The sequence below is a fragment of the Rattus norvegicus genome, chromosome 2 (genome assembly GCF_021556685.1).
Source record: "Rattus norvegicus strain SHRSP/BbbUtx chromosome 2, alternate assembly SHRSP_T2T, whole genome shotgun sequence".
Taxonomy (NCBI): Eukaryota; Metazoa; Chordata; class Mammalia; order Rodentia; family Muridae; genus Rattus; species Rattus norvegicus.
Window position 1 is genome coordinate 144,442,705 of NC_141535.1, and position 25,722 is coordinate 144,468,426.

At 42.5% G+C, this 25,722-nt stretch overlaps 1 protein-coding gene across 1 annotated transcript in view; it reads right to left on the minus strand.

The window, feature by feature from the left end:
- The window catches only part of Clrn1 (clarin 1), a 53,836-nt gene extending 36,003 nt beyond the window's left edge, over positions 1-17,833 (minus strand). Inside the window, 1 exon segment of the mRNA NM_153299.2 lies at positions 17,537-17,833. Coding sequence (NP_695211.2) covers positions 17,537-17,789 — 253 coding nt within the window. The 5' untranslated portion in view covers positions 17,790-17,833.
- Positions 17,834-25,722: the final 7,889 nt, after the last annotated feature.

Consider the following 25,722-nt stretch of genomic DNA (forward strand, 5'->3'; position numbering starts at 1 on the left):
AGGGTTATGAAGGTTTGGGACTACTGTAGTTTTGCCTTTACTATGTGTGAGATCTCTAAACATCTCAGCTCCCCTGCCTTTACAGGGGATAGTGAAACAGTGATCTCACAGAGACAGTTACCAGAGGCTGGGCTGCTGGGTGGGGGTGGGGGATTGGTCATCAGGTATAGCATTCCAATTAGACTGGAGGACTACGCTCTGTTGCACAGTAGGATGACCCCAGGTAACAAAGTATGTTGCATATTTCAGAATGTCAAAGAGAAGATCTCGATTGTATCGCCACAAATGAAAGATGTGCCACTTCCTCTGATTTAATCATTATCTCTCTCTCTCTCTCTCTCTCTCTCTCACACACACACACACACACACACACATATACACATACACACACACACACACACACACACACACACACACACACACGTACTGAGGCATCGCATTGTGCCCGTGTACTATTATGTGTCACAGAAAGAAGAAGAAAGAAAGAAATGTCACGGAGCTTATGAGGAACACAAATGAGATCGTTTATGTAGATGCTCTTTGGAAATGCGGAGTAATTGCTTAAATATTTCTTTAACCTGATGAGAGCAGCAGGAGGGTTGCCCAGCTGAGTAGAGAGGGATGCACTCATGCAGTGTAGAGCATCTGCATTTTCCAGGCTGAGGACCAACCACTGACTGGGACTGGGCAAGGCCCATTTGGTCTCCAGGAGATCAGACTACATGTCTTACACTGGGACCAAAAAGCCTCCCCCTCCCACTGTAGTCCCTGGATTATGTGCAATGAATCAAGACAGACTTCCTATTTTATAGCTCAGATTTTTTTTCCCTTCATCACAGGTGGGCGGCTATTACTATTTTTTAAATGCTGACATTTTTGGCTTTCTTGTTCCTCGATTATTTGATGCCTGTAACACACTTTCCCCCATCATCTGACAGACTGCTTCCATTCTTGTTTCTAGTTCCTGTGTGCTCATTTTGGGGGCATAGCTCTGTGATGCCCTGTCTAAAATGATCTTGGGACCGATACCATACTGCTAAAGGGGACTCTGTGTGTGTTGATGGAAGAACCAGAGGCTTTGAACAGAAGACAGGCAGAAGTGGCTCAAAATGGTAGCGTTGTTTCTGTGTACATGTCTCAGATCTTTTGCCAAGTTCTGCAAATCAGGTGGCTTCACTGACACAGGCGGTGGGGTCGAGAAGCTGGAAGCCATTCTACCAGGGGCAGAGTTGACTCTTTGGCCCAACCAGCTGGACCTGTAGCAAATGGGCAGATGCTCAAAGAAAGAACACCTCTATGGCAGACAGGGAAGCGTATTCTGTATCACACTGGAGGTTTATCCACTAGGTTGCTCCAGAATATGTACAGTTCAATGACAGAAAGCCATTGGATTCCTGCTTGAACTCAATCAGAAAAATCTCCGAGATGTAGAATCCTATTGTTTCTCATCCTCTTGATGATGTCTTCCCTCATTCCTGAGAGAGTTTTGACCTCTTAGCCTCACTTGCTGCCACTGGTCCTGGCCATCATCAGTCCAGCAATCCTCAACCATGACAGTATCTTCCAACCACCTGGAAAGCTGTTAGACAAACCCAAGCTCCAGCATCTGCCCCACAGAGCCAGATCCAGTAGTTCTGGGATGGATTCTTGGCATCAGTAGTTTTAAAGACTCCTCAGGTGATCCTAAGCTTAGCCAGGTTCATAGACCACTGATCTAACAATTCTGGTCTTGTCAGCCCTCTTGACTTCATCTGCCAGATGTGCAATGTAGATAACGACATCTGCAAGACTCTGGGAATAGACGCAGCCTTTGATGGTGATGTCAGCCACGGCATAGCAACTTCTGTTCAGATTAAAGCCTCAGAGGCCGTATCAGAGGCTCTGCCTTTCTTCTCGACTTGTCTTTCTCTACATAAAAGACATTTTTTATTTTTAAAGACCTATTTTGCTTCATGGTGCTCAGCTATTCATTTTCTTGAAAGAGAATATGAGAGGGGGCAAGATCTCTTTCTTTTTACAGAAACGCTCTTGATCTGACTTTCCCCTCAGCACGTCTGCAGCCGGTCATTATGAAAATCTGGTAAAAAGAGATTTCTCTGACATAAGCTCTATCGAGTCATCTTTCTTAATATTACCCACATGCGCCAAGGTGTTGAGCCAAGCTCCTGATAGCTATGGGGTCAGGCAAAATGAGATTCATGACCCAGCCTTTAAAAGGAGGGGACCTGATGATATGACAGAACCATTTAAAAACAATTTTCCCAGCACCTCACCCGAATCTTTCTCAGCTGGAGTGCACCCCCTGACTCCAGCCTACTTGTAGGCAGCCCACCAGTGAGTCTTAATCACCCATGGTGGCTTACAGAGCACAGCTGCCTTGGTACATATGGGTCTCTGATAATAGAACCCAGTTAACTGCTCAGAATCCACAGGGGTATGATTGCATTGGGCTAATAACTTCTGAGAATGGCTTGGCCACAGTTATAACATGCCGAGATGGAGCCCGGCACCAGGCCCGAATAAATTAGTCTACTGGATACCAAGATTGCTTAGTCAGTCCTAGCGTACCTGTATTGAGAGAATCCCACGTACCACGTCTTGCCTGAGCACTTAACTGCGGATCTATGGGAATCAAAGTTGTTTATTGTTTGGTGCCGAGCTTCTTCTTATGGAGTCACACACACATGACTGAATGTTGACGGCCTAAAAGGTCTGGCCACCATAAAATGTTTCTGAATGAGTAAAAATTAATTCAGAAGCAAACGTGTAGTGAATCTGAGGTGTTTCAGGTGGAAGTCCATGTTACATGACACGATTTCATTACAGGTTTAGTTCTGAAGCTGCGGAGCACACTATGTACTGTACATCCCTCCACACCACGCAGTGGCGATGCACACTGCACACCACAATCCACTCACACCTCACCGTAGCAAAGTATGCAGCACACCTGCTCACACAGTGATGATTCACACCGCATATCTGCTCACACCACACAATAATTCACACCGAGTATCTACTCACACCACACAACGATGATTCACACCGCATATCTACTCACACCACACAATGGCGATGCACACTGCTTAGAACAACAGGGCTCAGTCCAGACTGTCTTCCACTACAAATGGCCGTATTCTCACTGTCCACATAAAGGTTCCTCCTCTAATAAATACACAGTGGTTTAATCATTAGAAAACAAAGACCTTTTGGTAGCTTCCTACATCGTCTTTAGCATGTAAGTATCAAATTCATTTGTCATTGAATTGTGTTGGAATGCTTAATCTTAAAACTTTCTATTTGAGTTGCTTGCTTGAGTTTCAAAGTATTTGTTAACTAAGTTTTGGCCTTGATGGAGACTGAGTTTCCAACCATTCCCTGAAGTGGCCATTAACACCCTTCTTCTACCTTGTATTACATGTGCATGCAATGTAGCAACCTCAGCACTGACAGTTAAAAAAGCAAAATATTGATCAACTCTGAAAAATGTTGGCAATGCTTTGTGTTCTGATGTACTAAATATTCATCCACGGCTTACTTCTTTTAGTAAAAAGAAATGATGCATCTGTGTTATTATTATCAAATTTACTTTCTTGTTAATAAATGACAAATTTATATATGTATCAAAGAATTGTTTTATACTAAACTTCTTTATGATTTGCCATCTGGAAAAATGTTGGAGTTGTGTAACTATATTATTCACCTACGTAAATAATACACACATAAAGGTTTCTCCAGCAAAAATGAATTGTATATAGAAAAACTTTTAAGATGCCCTAGTATACATATGAATACATGTGAGTTTTGTTTTAAAATACGATTCTAGCTTTGTAGAATACAGGATTCTTAAGGTAAAATGAGCTTTTGTTTATTTCATTTTTAAAAATATGAGACTTGAAGCCCGGTATAATGGTGCATGCCTTTAATCCCAGCATTTGTGAAGGAAAGGCTGGGAGATTACAGTAAGTTCCAGGATAGCCAGGGCTACACAGTGAGGCCCTGTCTCAGAGAAAACACAAAAAACCGAGACTTTAATTAATGCTCTAATCCTGTCTTGTTGTGTCTAATTTTTCGAATGAATCAAGTGCACAGTTGTGAAACTATCATCGTATAGAAGTCTCTCATTCTGTTAACGACTATGGTGCAGTCATGGCTTTCCTCAAACCAAATCTCCTCTGGAAACTTCCAGAATGTCCACTGTGCTGTTTCAACTATAGTTGCTTCCGGGCCACACAGCACAGTGGATCTTCCTGATCCCATCCAACTGTCGTATACAATTTGATCAAACTCATTAATGATCATACCATGAAGACCATAGTTAATCGAAGAGTGTTATCAGATACCTTTGTCCTAAACCTAAAGTGTGGGTACAAAAGCAGTGTAATTTATAGCTCAGAGGCTAGACTGACTCGTGTGACCTGATCTATATCATCAAGCAGGATTGACAAAATTATCTTCCAGAGGTCAAAAACCAGGGTTGGGGTATTTAGGGACTGAAATGTGGACTTAAAAAAGCAAGGAGTGGATTTAGAGATGAGTTTTTGTGCGTTTTGACATCACATTAGAGAAGACAGTGAGAAGATGGGGGGCAGCAGAAGGCAATGAGTTTCATCAAATTGTCTAAGACATTTAGGTGGGGTCAGGAAGATCCACTGTGCATTGAAGTTCCTCTAGATAAAACGGATACAGTGGGCATTCTGCAAAGCTGCAAAGCGGATTTGGTAAGTTTTCCCCACAGAGAAATGGTAAATGTTTTGGGGGATAAATATGGCAATCTCAATTTAAACATTAGAAATATCAAGGGTCTGGAGAGACAGTCAGCGTTTAAGCACACCAGTTGCTCTGGCAGAAGGCCCAGGTTCAGTTTCTCATAATCACATGGCATCTCACAAGGAGATCCAACCCCCCTCTACTGACCTCCACAGACACCAGACATGCACATGGTGCACACATACATACATGTAGGCAAAGCAATCATAGACATAAAAACAGAAATTCTAAACAAGTTAGACATACTGAAATATCATTTGGAGCTTTAAAATGCGTACCATTGGTATGACATAGTTAATAAATAAATTTTAAACCAGAGATAGTGGCTCACACCTTAATCCCAGCACTCAGGAGACAGAGGCAAGCAGATTTTTGTGAGTTTTAGGCCAGCCTGGCCTATACAGTGAATTCCAGGGCTACATAGTGAGACACTGTCCCAGCCAATTCTGTGCCCACATGCTCGAGCACACACACTCCAAAACAGCAGTAGCTTGAGGTTGTCCTTCTCGATATTCTGGGACCATATGTGGCCTGCTGTCAGTGAGCAGGATGGGTTAGAGGAAGAGAAGGCTGGTACATTGCACTTGAATACCCTAACTCACATGGCTGAGATTCTGATTGTGAAGCAATGCTGATTCTGTTGACTTTTTGATACGGAAATAAGGGAAGGGAGCCATGAAGGTCAGGGGAAAACAGATGTTTGCCTTTTGACAAGTATTTCCCTGACATTTTCCAATGTGTACAGAGTAACATCCAGAACCTCTTTTTGGATAAAGAACACCTTTTAAATGTTAAGCAGACAGATGATTTCATGCCATTTTCAGGATGAGATATTACACTAATGGGCATTTTTCATGGAGGACAGACTAGGAATTCACAGGGAAAAGCAAAGAATTGAAGAGGAGAGCCCCCGTCTCTTCTCAGCTGTCATGGTGGTGCCTTCTCTATTCTAGCTCAGGCATTTGGGTGCTGATGAGAGGGACTGCTCTTGGAACCCACTAGCCCATGCTGCTAAGTTCCAAAGCAGCTTGTTCCTCAGGAGATCCTTTTCCAGCCTCCCACTTTCCACATAAAAAATTAAAAGTGTGACAGGGAAGGAAAGAAAGATCTCTGCAATAGAGAAATGAGTCTGGGACCCGACACATGGTGCACGTTGGAGAACACTTCACAAAACATGACACAACTCACTACTTCTAAAAATGGTGGCTGAAAATCTGCCAGTCAGGGAAGACATCAAGTGACAATTTCCAGTCCTCAAGGACCTCATCTAAATCATCAGGTCATTTTATATGCCATAGAACATTTGAATTAAAAGAAATGTTCAGTAACTACATAGTTCTACCCCCATCTTATCATAGAAGAAGAAGAAGAAAATTGGCACAGTGATCGGAGTACCAAGTGCCTGAGCCTCAGCCAGTGGTGGAAATTCACCTTCATTCGCGGATGCTCCATTACAATAGAGCCCGATACTAGACAGTTGTGAATCTTTCGTTGTCCTACACTCTGTTTCACGTCCTGGTTTGGAGTTAGTACATTCATCAGTAGTATGTAGCCCTGTCTTTTGGGGATTAGGCTCTCTGTGCAGAGCAGACATGTGTGTGCTCAAGTCCATGTAATACAGATGTTGGGAAAAGCAGAGGAGCAATCATCAAGGCTTAGGAAGGGTAGAAGGCTGTGCAGCTGAGAGAACTGAAAACCTTCTCACCCTTGTTCCATTAATTACTATTGAGTCCATGGGGAAGAACATCTCCAGCATTTACTGAGCTGTTTCATAGGTGAATGGGTCTAGGCAAAGCACCTCCCAAGTAAAAGACAGGAGGTTTGTGCTTTCTGGGTAAATGGGGTGATGGGTTGACTCCTCCCATAAAGAAAACAGAGATAAGCCATACATGCTTCTCTTCCAGACCCAACTCCTCATGCCAGCATCTACACAGGCTGTGTGCAGAGGAAGGGAGGAGACAGGGCAAGGTTTCATAGAAGGACATTAAACTGTCAGCTCTTGTAAGAAAGTCATAGGGAGCCCAGATGGGCCAGGACGAGAGACATACTTGTAGGAGAGAGTGTCAAGGCTCAGTCATGCTCACAATGACCCCCACGTCTCCACTATTCTGTACCACAATATGTTCAAGAAGTCATCTTGTTATTCACAGAAATAATGTCAACATCCACTATGCAATCTGGGTTATATCCCTGATTTGGCAAAGAATCTCTACTTTCCCAAAATATGAAGTACACTGGTTCTGTCAAGGCTTTTACAAATTTTCAATCATGGGGCCCAAATTAAAATGTTTTCAAAGTATGACTAAAGTTGGAAGCTGGACTACATGATTGGATTAAAAAAAAAACCTCCATATGTTTTTTTTTGTTTGTTTGTTTGTTTTTACCAGCTCGTTGAATTGTGTTGGCAATGAACATAGCAGAATATCTAGGAATGGTTGATACTATATGATTCTTGAATATCATGTTTTCATAATGTTCTGCAGTGTTTCAAACCAACAAAACAGAAACACACACACATACACATACACACAGCGAGCAGGGGCATAAGGAGAGCTCGCAAGTGGCAGTTTCTGTCTTGATGGCTGCATTTGGTGTTTAAACACTGTCGTTAAAATTTTCCAGGTGATATATGATGAAGAACTATGTCAACCAGTTGTGTGGCCTTCAAAGACAAACATCTGCTCATTATAATGAATGAAACAATGGTCTTGGCAGAAACGCTAGTGGCCTCTAGTAAATGAACCACTGACCCATAGATAGATGAGAATCAGCCAAAATAAATGAGGCAGAAGTTTTCCCAGCATAACTTTGCATGCCAACAGAGCAGGGACGTGATATAATTAAAAAAGATAGAATGGTCAGTAGGGAACGTTTAATAGGCACAAACATAATTGCCAAACTCTTCTTCTTGTTCATTCTTTAGCTCATGTTATCCAATACATAGAGCTTCAGAAGTGACTTTAACATGGCACATAAAAATCACACACATAGACTCATCCAGCAGAGCCAAGCAAAAAGTCATTTAAAATACGGACATTATCGATAGCCAATTTATTCAGAGGACATCTCCATCTAGATCCATACTGTTCAATCAAGTAGCATTAAAATGAGCCATGGAGTCCCACACCCGCGGATCCCGGCCCGCAGCAGCTCTCTGCTCCCAGACCCGGTGAGAGAGAGACCCAACCGCCTGGTCAGGTGGGCACTCCTGAGGCTGCAGAGCAGAAGAGACCACCAACACTGCTCACCCCTGCCCACATCGCTGGCCCAAGAGGAAACTGTATAAGGCCTCTGGGCTCCCGTGGGGGAGGGCCCAGGAGCGGCAGGACTTCTGCGCCTGAGACACCGCCGGATCCTGAAAGAAACAGACCGGATAAACAGTTCTCTGCACCCAAATCCCGTGGGAGGGAGAGCTAAACCTTCAGAGAGGCGGACAAGCCTGGGAAACCAGAAGAGACTGCTCCCTGCACACACATCTCGGACGCCAGAGGAAAAAGCCAAAGACCATCTGGAACCCTGGTGCACTGAAGCTCCCGGAAGGGGCGGCACAGGTCTTCCTGGTTGCTGCCACTGCAGAGAGCCCCTGGGCAGCACCCCACGAGCGAACCTGAGCCTCGGGACCACAGGTAAGACCAAATTTTCTGCTGCAAGAAAGCTGCCTGGTGAACTCAAGACACAGGCCCACAGGAACAGCTGAAGACCTGTAGAGAGGAAAAACTACACGCCCGAAAGCAGAACACACTGTCCCCATAACTGACTGAAAGAGAGGAAAACAGGTCTACAGCACTCCTGACACACAGGCTTATAGGTCAGTCTACCCACTGTCAGAAATAGCAGAACAAAGTAACACTAGAGATAATCTGATGGCGAGAGGCAAGCGCAGGAACCCAAGCAACAGAAACCAAGACTGCATGCCATCATCGGAGCCCAATTCTCCCACCAAAACAAACATGGAATATCCAAACACACCAGAAAAGCAAGATCTAGTTTCAAAATCATATTTGATCATGATGCTGGAGGACTTCAAGAAAGACATGAACACACTTAGGGAAACACAGGAAATCATTAATAAACAAGTAGAAGCCTACAAAGAGGAATGGCAAAAATCCCTGAAAGAATTCCAGGAAAACACAATCAAACAGATGAAGGAATTAAAAATGGAAATAGAAGCAATCAAGAAAGAACACATGGAAACAACCCTGGATATAGAAAACCAAAAGAAGAGACAAGGAGCTGTAGATACAAGCTTCACCAACAGAATACAAGAGATGGAAGAGAGAATCTCAGGAGCAGAAGATTCCATAGAAATCATTGACTCAACTGTCAAAGATAATGTAAAGCGGAAAAAGCTACTGGTCCAAAACATACAGGAAATCCAGGACTCAATGAGAAGATCAAACCTAAGGATAATAGGTATAGAAGAGAGTGAAGACTCCCAGCTCAAAGGACCAGTAAATATCTTCAACAAAATCATAGAAGAAAACTTCCCTAACCTAAAAAAAGAGATACCCATAGGCATACAAGAAGCCTACAGAACTCCAAATAGATTGGACCAGAAAAGAAACACCTCCCGTCACATAATTGTCAAAACACCAAACGCACAAAATAAAGAAAGAATATTAAAAGCAGTAAGGGAAAAAGGTCAAGTAACATATAAAGGGAGACCTATCAGAATCACACCAGACTTCTCGCCAGAAACTATGAAGGCCAGAAGATCCTGGACTGATGTCATACAGACCCTAAGAGAACACAAATGCCAGCCCAGGTTACTGTATCCAGCAAAACTCTCAATTAACATTGATGGAGAAACCAAGATATTCCATGACAAAACCAAATTTACACAATATCTTTCTACAAATCCAGCACTACAAAGGATAATAAATGGTAAAGCCCAACACAAGGAGGCAAGCTATACCCTAGAAGAAGCAAGAAACTAATCGTCTTGGCAACAAAACAAAGAGAATGAAAGCACACAAACATAACCTCACATCCAAATATGAATATAACGGGAAGCAATAATCACTATTCCTTAATATCTCTCAACATCAATGGACTCAACTCCCCAATAAAAAGACATAGATTAACAAACTGGATACGCAACGAGGACCCTGCATTCTGCTGCCTACAGGAAACACACCTCAGAGACAAAGACAGACACTACCTCAGAGTGAAAGGCTGGAAAACAACTTTCCAAGCAAATGGTCAGAAGAAGCAAGCTGGAGTAGCCATTCTAATATCAAATAAAATCAATTTCCAACTAAAAGTCATCAAAAAAGATAAGGAAGGACACTTCATATTCATCAAAGGAAAAATCCACCAAGATGAACTCTCAATCCTAAATATCTATGCCCCAAATACAAGGGCACCTACATACGTAAAAGAAACCTTACTAAAGCTCAAAACACACATTGCACCTCACACAATAATAGTGGGAGATTTTAACACCCCACTCTCATCAATGGACAGATCATGGAAACAGAAATTAAAGAGTGATGTCGACAGACTAAGAGAAGTCATGAGCCAAATGGACTTAACGGATATTTATAGAACATTCTATCCTAAAGCAAAAGGATATACCTTCTTCTCAGCTCCTCATGGTACTTTCTCCAAAATTGACCATATAATTGGTCAAAAAACGGGCCTCAACAGGTACAAAAAGATAGAAATAATCCCATGCGTGCTATCAGACCACCACGGCCTAAAACTGGTCTTCAATAACAATAAGGGAAGAATGCCCACATATACGTGGAAATTGAACAATGCTCTACTCAATGATAACCTGGTCAAGGAAGAAATAAAGAAAGAAATTAAAAACTTTTTAGAATTTAATGAAAATGAGGATACAACATACTCAAACTTATGGGACACAATGAAAGCTGTGCTAAGAGGAAAACTCATAGCGCTGAGTGCCTGCAGAAAGAAACAGGAAAGAGCATATGTCAGCAGCTTGACAGCACACCTAAAAGCTCTAGAACAAAAAGAAACAAATACACCCAGGAGGAGTAGAAGGCAGGAAATAATCAAACTCAGAGCTGAAATCAACCAAGTAGAAACAAAAAGGGCCATAGAAAGAATCAACAGGACCAAAAGTTGGTTCTTTGAGAAAATCAACAAGATAGATAAACCCTTAGCCAGACTAACGAGAGGACACAGAGAGTGCGTCCAAATTAAAAAAATCAGAAATGAAAAGGGAGACATAACTACAGATTCAGAGGAAATTCAAAAAATCATCAGATCTTACTATAAAAACCTATATTCAACAAAATTTGAAAATCTTCAGGAAATGGACAATTTCCTAGACAGATACCAGGTATCAAAGTTAAATCAGGAACAGATAAACCAGTTAAACAACCCCATAACTCCTAAGGAAATAGAAGCAGTCATTAAAGGTCTCCCAACCAAAAAGAGCCCAGGTCCAGATGGGTTTAGTGCAGAATTCTATCAAACCTTCATAGAAGACCTCATACCAATATTATCCAAACTATTCCACAAAATTGAAACAGATGGAGCCCTACCAAATTCCTTCTACGAAGCTACAATTACTCTTATACCTAAACCACACAAAGACACAACAAAGAAAGAGAACTTCAGACCAATTTCCCTTATGAATATCGACGCAAAAATACTCAATAAAATTCTGGCAAACAGAATTCAAGAGCACATCAAAACAATCATCCACCATGATCAAGTAGGCTTCATCCCAGGCATGCAGGGATGGTTTAATATACGGAAAACCATCAACGTGATCCATTATATAAACAAACTGAAAGAACAGAACCACATGATCATTTCATTAGATGCTGAGAAAGCATTTGACAAAATTCAGCACCCCTTCATGATAAAAGTCCTGGAAAGAATAGGAATTCAAGGCCCATACCTAAACATAGTAAAAGCCATATACAGCAAACCAGTTGCTAACATTAAACTAAATGGAGAGAAACTTGAAGCAATCCCACTAAAATCAGGGACTAGACAAGGCTGCCCACTCTCTCCCTACTTATTCAATATAGTTCTTGAAGTTCTAGCCAGAGCAATCAGACAACAAAAGGAGATCAAAGGGATACAGATCAGAAAAGAAGAGGTCAAAATATCACTATTTGCAGATGACATGATAGTATATTTAAGTGATCCCAAAAGTTCCACCAGAGAACTACTAAAGCTGATAAACAACTTCAGCAAAGTGGCTGGGTATAAAATTAACTCAAATAAATCAGTTGCCTTCCTCTATACAAAAGAGAAACAAGCCGAGAAAGAAATTAGGGAAACGACACCCTTCATAATAGACCCAAATAATATAAAGTACCTCGGTGTGACTTTAACCAAGCAAGTAAAAGATCTGTACAATAAGAACTTCAAGACACTGAGGAAAGAAATTGAAGAAGACCTCAGAAGATGGAAAGATCTCCCATGCTCATGGATTGGCAGGATTAATATGGTAAAAATGGCCATTTTACCAAAAGCAATCTACAGATTCAATGCAATCCCCATCAAAATACCAATCCAATTCTTCAAAGAGTTAGACAGAACAATTTGCAAATTCATCTGGAATAACAAAAAACCCAGGATAGCTAAAACTATCCTCAACAATAAAAGGACTTCAGGGGGAATCACTATCCCTGAACTCAAGCAGTATTACAGAGCAATAGTGATAAAAACTGCATGGTATTGGTACAGAGACAGACAGATAGACCAATGGAATAGAATTGAAGACCCAGAAATGAACCCACACACCTATGGTCACTTGATTTTTGACAAAGGAGCCAAAACCATCCATTGGAAAAAAGATAGCATTTTCAGCAAATGGTGCTGGTTCAACTGGAGGTCAACATGTAGAAGAATGCAGATCGATCCATGCTTATCACCCTGTACAAAGCTTAAGTCCAAGTGGATCAAGGACCTCCACATCAAACCAGACACACTCAAACTAATAGAAGAAAAACTAGGGAAGCATCTGGAACACATGGGCACTGGAAAAAATTTCCTGAACAAAACACCAATGGCTTATGCTCTAAGATCAAGAATTGACAAATGGGATCTCATAAAACTGCAAAGCTTCTGTAAGGCAAAGGACACTGTGGTTAGGACAAAACGGCAACCAACAGATTGGGAAAAGATCTTTACCAACCCTACAACAGATAGAGGACTTATATCCAAAATATACAAAGAACTCAAGAAGTTAGACCGCAGGGAAACAAATAACCCTATTAAAAAATGGGGTTCAGAGCTAAACAAAGAATTCACAGCTGAGGAATGCCGAATGGCTGAGAAACACCTAAAGAAATGTTCAACATCTTTAGTCATAAGGGAAATGCAAATCAAAACAACCCTGAGATTTCACCTCACACCAGTGCGATTAGCTAAGATCAAAAACTCAGGTGACAGCAGATGCTGGCGAGGATGTGGAGAAAGAGGAACACTCCTCCATTGTTGGTGGGATTGCAGACTGGTAAAACCATTCTGGAAATCAGTCTGGAGGTTCCTCAGAAAATTGGACATTGAACTGCCTGAGGATCCAGCTATACCTCTCTTGGGCATATACCCAAAAGATGCCTCAGCATATAAAAGAGACACGTGCTCCACTATGTTCATTGCAGCCTTATTTATAATAGCCAGAAAATGGAAAGAACCCAGATGCCCTTCAACAGAGGAATGGATACAGAAAATGTGGTACATCTACACAATGGAATATTACTCAGCTATCAAAAACAACGGCTTTATGAAATTCGTAGGCAAATGGTTGGAACTGGAAAATATCATCCTGAGTGAACTAACCCAATCACAGAAAGACATACATGGTATGCACTCATTGATAAGTGGCTATTAGCCCAAATGCTTGAATTACCCTAGATCGCTAGAACAAACGAAACTCAAGACGGATGATCAAAATGTGAATGCTTCACTCCTTCTTTAAATGAGGAAAAAGAATACCCTTGGCAGGGAAGGGAGAGGCAAAGATTAAAACAGAGACTGAAGGAACACCCATTCAGAGCCTGTCCCACATTTGGCCCATACATATACAGCCACCCAATTGGACTAGATGGATGAAGCAAAGAAGTGCAGACCGACAGGAGCCGGATGTAGATCGCTCCTGAGAGACACAGCCAGAATACAGCAAATACAGAGGCGAATGCCAGCAGCAAACCACTGAACTGAGAATAGGTCCCCTATTGAAGGAATCAGAGAAAGAACTGGAAGAGCTTGAAGGGGCTCGAGACCCCAAAAGTACAACAATGCCAAGCAACCAGAGCCTCCAGGGACTAAGCCACTACCTAAAGACTATACATGGACTGACCCTGGACTCTGACCCCATAGGTAGCAATGAATATACTAGTAAGAGCACCAGTGGAAGGGGAAGCCCTGGGTTCTGCTAAGACTGAACCCCCAGTGAACTAGTCTATGGGGGGAGGGCGGCAATGGTGGGAGGGTTGGGAGGGGAACACCCATAAGGAAGGGGAGGGGGGAGGGGGATGTTTGCCCAGAAACCGGGAAAGGGAATAACACTCGAAATGTATATAAGAAATACTCAAGTTAATAAAAAAAAAATAAAATAAAATAAAATAAAATGAGCCATGAATGTGGCGAGTCTTAATTAGAGTACAACATAAACATACACTAGAATTCAAAGTCTGCACCAAGAAGGCTGTAAGACATTTCAATGTTGTTTTTAATGTGGATTATATGTTTACATAATAGTATTCTGGATGTCATAGAGAAAATTATTAAGTGATTTTCACTTTTTTTTTAATGTTTAATATGGCTGCTAGGGCTTACATTGCAACTCTATGGGCCAATGTTGATTCAAACCTGGGCCACGGCTCAGTGGTACAGCACTTGTCCATCATGTGCAAGGTCCCTTGCATTTAAAGCCCAGTAACACCTTCCCCCAAAAAACCCTAGACAAACAAAATACAGGTGAAAATCCAATAGAATTGAGATCTACGTCTATAGCAGCTGATGGTAAGAAGGCAATTAATCAAAAACGGATCGATACTTAAGTTAGCTTTTCCATTGCTCCTATACGGAGCGTTTCTTTGAATCCCAATATTTGCTTTAGTAACTTTCAAGGGAAACAATGAAGAGAAAGGAGGCTGTTATGAAAATGATTGCTTTCAAATTTTTATTTGGGCTGCAGAAATGGCAGGGAAGAAACACCTCCCTGCAGTCTCTGGAGGCCACTGCCATTGCTCAAAGGAAGCTTCAGTTGAGAAAACAGGCTTAAACCACTTAAGTGTCTCATATTAACGGGACATCCACTTCACCATTAAGAAAGCTTATCCAAAGGCTCTCTTCTTTTAAGCAAGTTGATGTAACACCGTTGGCTGGGGATGGATGGCATCTTGATTGAGCCCATGAGGCCCATAAGCACATGGTGATGGGAGTGTGAACATCAGAAGCACAGAGTGTTTCAAAAGTAGGTTGATAGGGAGTTTCAACACTGTATTTAGACGAGCAGTGCGCTCTTTGAGAATTTCATTGGGTTTATATATTGTCCAGTCTTCCTAACATCCCTTCATGTTATATGGAAAGAGTCGTTGTTGTTTGCTTAGGCAGAAAAAAATTACATTATTAGTATATTTCTCTGAGATTCGACAAAATGAAATTTTGATATGTGTATTTCCGTGTATTATTTTACGTGTACTTAATATGTATGTCCTTCAATATAGAAAGGTCTATCATCACAGAACACACACACACACACACACACACACACACGTAGGTTTTCCATCACGAAGGCTGGGGAGAGCTGTACAGAATAACAAGAAGACCAACATAATTTGTGAGGCAGGCCATAGTATTGCCAAAAACCTTGCTCAGCTCTGCTAATCCTCATAGAACACAGGCAAATGAGCACTCGATTAGAAAAGCTTCCCATGTAAGGCCAGCGTGAGAGACGCAGCCACAGAAACCATGCACTGAACCACAGGAACACATGGGGCTGTGGGTTGTGAAGGCAAGCAAGAGAAGGCACACGAAGTAGCTGGTGACTGTGTAGTAAGTGCTAAGAAAACATCTTGTTACTGTTTTGAAACACATCCTGTGGCAGAAGTCACATTTGCCTCCTGTTCGCTGAGATAAACACAAGGCCTCTGGAATACTCTGTCACTCCTGCCTTTGTCTGAATTCCTTTGTGAGAAGCTTTACCCAGGCTTTAGCTGCTGGTGACTCACAGTGAGATCATCTCATCTGTTTTCCTGTTTTATTTTTTAATGCAGTTGCAAGCCACACAGTATTCCACTCTGTTCTCCCTCCTACCCCCACCTCCGATAGAGCTGAGCGACTCTCACGGCCCAGGTACCGTAACGAACTAGAGCCAGGCAGAGAACGGAGGTGTGTCCGCTTCAGCAAATTTAGCTGATGATAATTTCTTGAAAAGCTGAGGCTAATTCTTGGGGATTTTCTAAAGCCCTGTGACAATTCCTATCACTTTGTAACCTATATGAGTTGGAGGTTAGTGCCAAATGACTGCTTAGAAGGTAGAAGGAATGTTGCAGAAATATAAATGGGCCAGAGCTGAAATTTAATTAGACGCTGCATATGTTAATAATAAATTCAATTAATTTCACCTTCTACCTATACTAGAGGAGAAAAGAAGCTCGGGCAAAATAATAATTCATTTTAATGCCTCAATTGGGAGTCCCCTTTTCCTGAAGAGTGATTTATGCAGTAATTTACTGACTGTGTCTTCATAAGATTGCTCCAAACCAGCCCTTTGAAATAATAATAAGTTCTGGGTGTGTGTAGTGAGAGATATAACAAATGGCTGTTTATTAATTTTCATTTAATGAGTTGCCCATTCTTGTGGTAGTTTTTTTTTTTTAAACTTCTCATCTCAAGATAAGCATGTTATAAATACTCCGGATAACGCTGCCATTTTGCAAAATCATGACAGGAAATGTCTCCTACTCCGTGCCCTATTTGAAGGTCAGTCAGGTTTTGTGCACTGTTGCAGTGCATTTCTCCGTTATCTCAGCAGATCACTTTAAAGTTTCTGTAGGCAAAGGAAAACAGTAATTCCGAATTGGTTAAATACGAAAACAGAAGTCATTAAGTCCACAGCCAGGGTTCTAGCGTTGTGGGGCAGGTAAATGGGCACACAGTCCTGGGTTAAAGGAAAGGCAAGTAAACTGGTCCCTTTTTAAAGGACAAAAGGACAAAAGGCACAAAGATCGTCCCTCACAGAGTTCCTGTTTTCTCAACTACTGGTTTTCTTTAATGAAGATGCCACAATGTTTTATATCAGTAATACTCAAGAATCTTGAGGGTTATACTTTCATTTTCAAACATTCATACACACACACACACACACAGAGAGAGAGAGAGAGAGAGAGAGAGAGAGAGTAGATGTGCACGCACATGCACTCAAGCGTGTATGTGAGTGCCATAGTGTATATGGAGGTGAGAGGCCAACTTGGAGAACTTGGTTTTCTGTTCCTATCAGGCAGGTGCCAAGGATTAAACTCGGGTGATCACCTTGGCATCATGTACCTTAATGGTAGTCATCTTGTCAGTCCCCTTAAGGGGTTATGCTTTCAAAAAACTTAATATCATAGCAATTAATTATATATGGTCATAGAAAAAAGCAAGAATTAAAAATTAATAAGAAGAAAAACAGAAACAAGGGAGAAGTTGCTTAGAGTCCTGTGTGTTTCAGGTGGCTCACTGCGGTTTGAATAATCCTGCCAATATAGTCAGACCCTCTTCATGTCTTTGCAACAGCTAGAAGAATGTTCTGAAAGCGTTAAGTAATTCAGACGTAAGTGTTACTTACATGAGAACCGGAAAGGCCTTGCTCCTAACCCGCATTGCCTTACGCCTTCTCCGTGGAAAAGACCATACTGCATCTCGCCCATGAACTTGTCCAGCTCCTTCCCTGACGCATTGACAAGCAGAGCCCCTGTTTTGCAGAGGATAGTGGCTTTCACCCACAGTGGGGTCCCCACTGCGGTCACCACTCCAAGAGCACAGAGAAAGCTCAATACGCCAGCCATGCAAAAGATGATCTTCTTCTGCTGGCTTGGCATGATGAGAAAAGGCTTCGGTGAAGGCAAAGTTTAAAACAAAGACCTTTGTGAGCATCAAGAAGAGGCTGCCCCGTCGGCTGCATTTATTACCGCAGCTGAAAAGCACTGCCCTTCATTACAGTGGCTCCGCCAGGCAGAATGCTGGTCCGGATAGCATCCTTCCTCACCCACAGTGGATTTTACTTCTCTTCTGCTGCTTCCCTTAACCAGAAATCTTTGGATTAAGAGTTTGTAAAAGAAAACTCTTCCAAACCGCCTTCGCCATCCCCTTTTACATCACTTACTAAGAAAGGTCTAGGGTGACAGATGGAGCCCTCTGTGTAACTTGAGAGAAGCCACCCCTCCCTAGCCTGTTGTCTGATTGGGTGAGCTGAAGCCTTCAGAGACACGCTTGGCTCCTACGGTGAGTTTGGAGCAATGTGAGACATTCACGTATTGATGAGATTTTATTTCTGGGTTTTGCTTGCTCTCAGCAGTGGGAGAATGGGAGGCTTGGCACAGGTAATAATAATTGATTGGTTTTTAAAATGTTTCATTTTTGTTAGGTGAACCATTATGCTGGTGTAGACATGACGATCCCAGAGCTACAAGGCCTGATCTCTTCTCCCTCCCCACCCCCCAATTCTCTCACGCCCACATTTTCTATGGGATCTACTTAGAATTTGATTCAAACTCTTTTCGAGGCACAGAAACACAGAGTTACGGTTGCAAATATGCACGTTTATAAATGCTTTCATTTGAGAGCATTTGGCTGTCTCAGTATGACAGCAAGGGAGCAAGGTTGTGGGTCCAAGGAGCAGCCAAGTCTATAAAGGTAAGAAGTGCACTGATGTAGAAAGGAGCACTGTGATCGACAGATCCACTAAGAGCAGGTCTCCAGGGGAAATGACCATTTGAGAGACAAGAGACAAAGGCCGGAACAATATTATGTAGCAAGGTGTATTTGGTTTAGGAATTGAGTCCTCAAAGATCAAGCATGGAATTCAGTGACTGTCTCTTAACTCTGGGTGTCCAGGGAGGATCCTCGTGAGAAAAACAAATCTAAAAGGGCCCTTTCTGTCTCTTTCTCTGTCTCTTCTGTCTGCCTGTATGCTCTGTTTCTCTGTCTCTGTCCCTTTTTCTCTGTTTCTGTATGGTCTGTCTCTCTCCCTCTCTGTGTTCCACCTGTCTGTCTCTCTGTGGTCTTTGTGTTTTCTGTCTCTCTGTGTATGTTCTCTCTCTCTCTCTCTCTCTCTCTCTCTCTCTCTCTCTGTGTGTGTGTGTGTATGTGTATGTGTGTGTGCTCTCTCTCTGTGTTCTCTCTCTCTCTCTCTGTATGTTCTCTCTGTCTCTGTGTGTGTGTGTGTGTGTGTGTGTGCGTGTTTGTGTATACAAGAGACTATTTCTTGAGTGTTTGTGCATCTCATGCTATCTTGGGCTCTGAGTTCCAGTACAAGCTTGACTCTCATTCTTTGTTAAGCATTTCATCTGTTATATAGCAAGTTTGCTGCTGCTCTGCTGCTGCTGCTGCTGCTGCTGCTGCTGCTGCTGGTGATGATGACAACGATGACGACGATGATGATGACGATGCTCATATTCCACCGTAGGGATAGAGACATCAAGGCTGGAGAGATCAAGCAACACCTTGAACTCATTAACAGAGTTCTGCAGTTTGGATGTCATTGTAAGTGAAGTGCTGACCTTGAAAGAGGGAAGTACTTCAGCTGGGTTGGGTCGGAAGTACCAGGGCCGAGTTGTCCGTTACTATTGTATAGCTCAGGTCTCTGGAGAATAGATATCGGCAAACAGAACTGCCGGCATGACCCAGACCCCGTGCTTGGGCTAATTTCTATTCTCTTGACCCACCTGTAAGATTACAGCTTTAAGGAAACTCATAGCTGATTAATTTTACTGTGAGTCTCTTCACTATGCATAGTTTGAAGGGAACTTTGGGCTCCCAGTCTTGAGGTAGAAGTGAACTGTTTCTGGCATAGATACGCTCTTTCAAAACTTGTTAGTCCCTGACTGTTGAGGATAGACAACTAAAGGCAGACTGGTTAAGGTATACCAACACTTCGGACAAGAGGGGACAACATCTAGCACAGCTACAGAAAACTGGCATATAAAATCCACACAGGCACGGACAATAAGGTTTTAAAATATAAGTAAGGCCTTTTATTATATTCAATTTAACCCTTAACAAAGAGCTTCTCCCGAATAATTGGGCCCACCAATGAATTTTCTACTGCATTCAGGGTGTCAGCCATCATAGCAAAGTGAGGGGAACCCAGTGAGCCTGCTTAGCACTCACTTAGCTGGGGATGTGTTCCGTTTATCCTCAAAACATTAGTTTGCAGGTATCTAGATAGAATCCAGCTTATTCAATCAACACATTTGGTAACTGGGAAAAACAAAAACAAATAAATCAAAAACCAGAACATCTTTAAAGCCTGGGGAAAAAAACTGCATCATAATCAATTATATTAACCCCTCCTCAGAAAGAATGTTGCAGGAGAGGAATAGTTAGCATAGGAAAGTGGTTTAATTAGCCAAAAAACCTGTCAAAGGTGTCTAAGAGAATGGAACCAGGCCTGGCCCTCTCCCCTGCGACCCTTTTCAGGTGCTGGATCATGACATAATTTTTCAGTGACTAGGGAACTAGTCACTCGCCACCATGTTAGACTCTGACCAAAGAGCGAGAAAGCAATTTGAATGTTTAACCCCTTAGGGTTGCCTCCTTCTATAGTGAAGAGATTCCTGTGTGCAGAGACACAGAAAATAAATACAGCACAATGAGTTAGTTCCTCATCCCAAAATGATATCCTTCCTACTACGTGTTAAACATTTTCCTCTTTTTAATAAAACAGTGTTAGTGAAATTTTTTTGGTCTTTACTGAACAAATTTAGATTACTTACCCAAAGCCACACCCTTTGTTCTACTCAAGGGATGCTCAGTTTCTCTGCTCATTGAAATCATTTTGCAGAGGTATCTGCACCTCAGCCAAGGCTCAGACATGTTTGATTTTAGGGTGGCCTTTGCACGGAATTACCCGATGACTGCAATGTGCAGCCAAGGTTGAATGCCGCTCGTTCACTCGCAACTTAATTCCCCTCTGGTTAACAGCGAGGCTTCTCAGTGCTGGAACGCACACAGCCAAAAGACTGCCCTTATCCTGGTTGCTAGGGAGGAATATTCTCCTGATAAATTAATAAACAGGCACAGAGATCTATAGCTCCAGCCTTCCCACACTCCTTCAGCACCCTGTACATGGGCTCCTCTGACTGTCCCCATGAGTAGGATGAGATGCGTCTGCCCCCAGGTACTATCTATCTGCAGATCAGTAGCAATGGATCCTGGTCATGGAAGGCAGCTCCCCTTGGGACTCACGCCCACCTCACCTCTTCCCTGAGCCGTTCCCTTTCATTTGTTAATGTCAACCACCCACAGGCTGCATAGTAGTGTGTGATCCGCCCTCTGAGGATGATATAATGGAATCTGGCAGTCATTAGGCTGACAGCCTTCTTTTGAAATCTCATCTTAAATGGCTTGAATGACAGTGATGACACCGTTTTCCTTGCAGTCTCTCTGAGAATTTGAGTCATTAATGTCAGCAAGTTTTCACTAAGGATCCTACTGAAACCTTCACTTCTTTTCATTTGAACATTTGGTGACATTAAGAAAATGGAACCAGGCCTCACCCTCTCCCCCATGACCCCTTTCAGGTGCTGGATAACGATATAATTTTTCAGCGACTGGAGAACTAGAGAGGAGAGAACACAATAGTAGGCTATTTTGCCTTCTAGTACAAGTGTCCAGCCTCCTGCTAATTCAGCTGCCTAGAGAGGAGAGAGGAGAGAAAGGAGGAAGGAAGAAAATGAGGACTGAAGTCTCTCCATGTCTGCTCCCTATCCCTCAATCCCATGCAGAGTATAAAACACGGGGTAGCCTGGGTTGTAGCAGGACAGACTTTGGGTTCCTCACTAAATCGATACTTTTCTCTGCCATTCACTTTGTAGATTTGTGAACATGGTTGCCTGGCCCACACTGGCGATGCTCACATAATCTCTAAGCAGAAATCTCTGTTCCCATCTGAACACTTGCATGAAACCGCAAAGAAGAGTGGGCTGCTAGACTGCACGCATGGCAGGGACTCTCTTTCCCAGCCTCGTTCTGGAGCCCTCTATTCCAGCTCTGAGAAGCCCTCTATGGATGTTTAGTTCTCTCTGGAGCTGAAATGTGTCCTTGCTTATTATCATTGTTTCTTTTCTGTCCTAACTGGTTATCTATGGAAGCACAGCACACTACCTAGATACTCTGTATGATAGTTGTTCCAATTATCCATTTGTTGACTAATGCAAAGCTGTGTATGTTATCTGAGTTTTCGCTGGTTAGTACTGGTTTCTATTTTCTACCACATGGCTCATAGTGGTCTGGGACCTCCCTAAGAGAAATTGAACAAGGGTCTGAGAGGCTTGCCATTCTCAGACAAGAGACCTTTGTAAAACTATCTTATTTTTCTTATCTCTGAAGCAAACTCTGGCAAGTTTGATTGACACTCCTTGACTAATTCAAGTTGCTGGTGATCTTCAAGTCGCATTGTAATTCTCTAATGACTGTAAGAGGGGAAAAACACTTCATAGAAAGAATTGATTGATTTATTAGAGGGAAAATTACCACATGTGCTAGACCTTGATTGCAGCTAATATTTGTAGAGCTAATTGCCTGAACTAGAGGATTAAAAGGATTGAGGGAAGGGAAGGAAAAGAAAGCAAAGGTCTCCTGAATACTGATGAAGCCACAGTGGCCTCAGGCTGGGTGAGAAAACTCAGAGTGGGGCTTTTCAGGGCTGCTGGTGTGGGACATTTAGAGAAAGAAGAACAGACAAAACATGCCTACCAACGTACCTAACATGCCAGTCACGGCAAGAGCAGCAGGGGCAGGGAGGGAAGGGGCTGCCCAGTGATCCGCCACAGAAGGTTTCCTGGCACCGTTGTACTTGTCTTGGTTTCTTGGTGTGTCATACCAAGGCTATGTTGGCATTTAAACCAGAATCCAAGATTGGAGATGTAGCTTTCAGCATGTGTGCACTTGCTTAGAGAGATCGAGGCCCGGAGTTAGATCTACGGCTCTGCAAACAAAGGAACAGTGATAACAAATAAAGCCCTTGGCCCAGCAGGTCTGGGAAAATGTCTTGAGTGAGCAATTACATCAAGGTAGAAACAGTTACTTAATCTGAAGAACCACTGTGGTTTGAGATGCTTCTGTCAATAATAATTAACCTGCTTTCTTGTACAGGAAATAGGGGATGATCTTCTGCCTTAGTTAGGGTTACTATTACTGTGAAAGGACACCATGACCAAAGCAACTCTTATAAGAGAATGCACTTACTTGGGGCTGGCTTTCAGGTTCAGAGGTTTAGCCCATTATTATCATGGTGGCATGAAGGTAGATATGGTATTGGAAAAGTAGCTGAGAGTTCTTTCTATATTTGGGTCTGCAGGGAAAGCCCCTGGGCCTGGCTTGGGCTTTTGAAACTTGAAAGCCCCAGTGACATCCTTCCTACAACAAGGCCACACCTTCTAATTCTTCTCAAATAGTGCCACTCCCTCATGACTAAGCAGTCATATACATGAGACTATAGGAACCATCCTTATTCAACCACAGTACTTCCTCTATGATAAAACCTGGGGTAGATGTGCCAAACTCTCCCAGAGTTTGATTCTGTCATTGTTGACTATTAGATACTGATAATTTTCTAAAAGACTCGATACCAAACTGGCAACACTAGCAAAGCTTTAATTTTGTGGACCCTGCTATGGGTCAGCTCTATTCTAAGTGCATAAACTCTGTCAGCTCATTTCTTCTCAGGTTCACCAGAGCAATTACTGGATTTCGCTCTCCTTCTCTGAAATGTTCCAAAATATGCTAGTTACAGAAATCTGGGCTGTCTGGCTGTTGTGCAAAAAAACAGTTAACAACAAGGTTGTCAGGATCCAACAGTCCAAAATGACTATTGCAAGTGCTACTACGGAGTAATACCCACTTTTGAGGTGTCCACATGGCCCTTGGCTCTTTGAAGAATGCCTTCAATGCCCACTAACAGGAACTCTGTGGCAGCCACATAGGAATTATGTGATCTGCATTCCTTAGCCTACTTTGATTAGGAATAGCTGTCTGGACCAAACATCATATATATCTTGAAAAACTGTAAGTGTTACTCAGAGACAAGAGTCAAAGCACTGGAAAGCAGTCTGCGGAAAGACACAGTCTTTCCCAAGATAAAGCTTTGCACCATCCTAGATAGGCCCCAGTCAATAGCTTATTTTTCCTAAAAGCTGCCACCATTCTCCTCCTTGGTCCCAAAGTTTTCAAAAGTGTGTATGGTCTTGTAGAAGTTTCGGTGGTTTGCTTGCTTTCCTTTTATTTTTTTTTTAATTGAGAAAATGCTTTCATCTATATATTCTTTTTTTTTTATTAACTTGAGTATTTCTTATTCATCTATATATTCTGATTACACTCTTTCCCCTCAATTTTTCCCAGGTCCTTCCCATCCACCCAACTCCACCCGAACCTTTTAGAAACAAGCAGAAAACCAACCAACCAACCAACCGCCCACCCGAACAAACAAACAAACAAAACCCAAGGAATTCATACACACAAGTCCCCGCCAAAACCACAAAATCAGAAAACATAACAGCCACCTTTGATTCCTTTCTAGGGACCATGTCTGGATCTTGGCCCAGGGTCCCAGGTGGACCTAGCTGTAAAGCTCATCCAGGGAAGACTGTGCGACAACTGCTTGGTGCCCTGTGTGCTGGAGTCAGCACTCCTTATCAGTGGCCTCTGTGCCCACCGTTGCTCCTCGTGTAGTGGGAGATTCCAAACATGCTGACCATACTTGTTCAGTTCCTCCTCAGGAATCTGTGCTGGGCTTTCCTGTAGTCACCATCCCATAGGTGTTCACAATCCTACCCATTAATCCAACCCTGAAGAACAAGAATCCTTACCTGCTGAAGTTCTCAGGATTGATTTCATGAACAGCTACAAAGCTTAGGGAGGATTTACTATACCCTAAGACTCAAAAGCGGGCTACATATTGGCCCTGCTAGCAAGTTATGACAAGGACCTGGTCATTCTCTATTTAGATACAATGAGTTGGGACTTGAGTACCTCTCTGGGCTATAGCTTCAATTCCTCTCCTTACCTCTGGGCTCTTTTGTCCTCCTTTTCTGGTGTCTTTAGCAAACCTGCAAGGGCGTTGCCTTTCCTGTCAGATAGAGCTGCCTCTTTTTGCCTCCGGCTCCCAAGGTAAATTGCAACAAACAAACAAAAAAATCATATGCAAAGTTGAGAGATCATGCATGAGTTAATCTTTCAAATTTCTTCCTTCCACCATATTTACACTCTTGTTCTCTCTTTTTCCTTAGTTTAAGAAGCAGGAACCATATTTTGCCCACCCATGATGAGTGGGTAAAGTATGACTTTTCGTGCCTTATAAAAACATTACTATCATCTTAGATTATGATAGGCTACTCAGTAGGACAGTAGAATGTCAAAACTAAACATTTAAGCCCTATGGCTAAGATAATTAACTAGTACAGCCAGATGATGTTCCTATGTGGAATGCCCATTGCCAGGAAATTCAAATTTAAATTATGAAGAAACTTTTCCTCGAGGTTGGGGTATGGCTGATGTACCTGTTTAGCTTAATTAATACCCTTGGTGTGTTCCTCAGCACTTAAGAAAAGAAACGTCTTTGTGTATAATCTTTGTGTGGACACTGTCATTTGGAAAAACTTAAGGAGAGATTGAAGCCGAGTTGCCCAAGGGTCATCGATGTCTCCTTCTGAAGTCACTTGCAGGTAAGTAGCAGTGGCAAAAGAAATGGAGAACAATGGGAAGTCCAGACTGTCCACATAGAATTAGCTGGGGCCACATCTCTGAAAGTTGTCA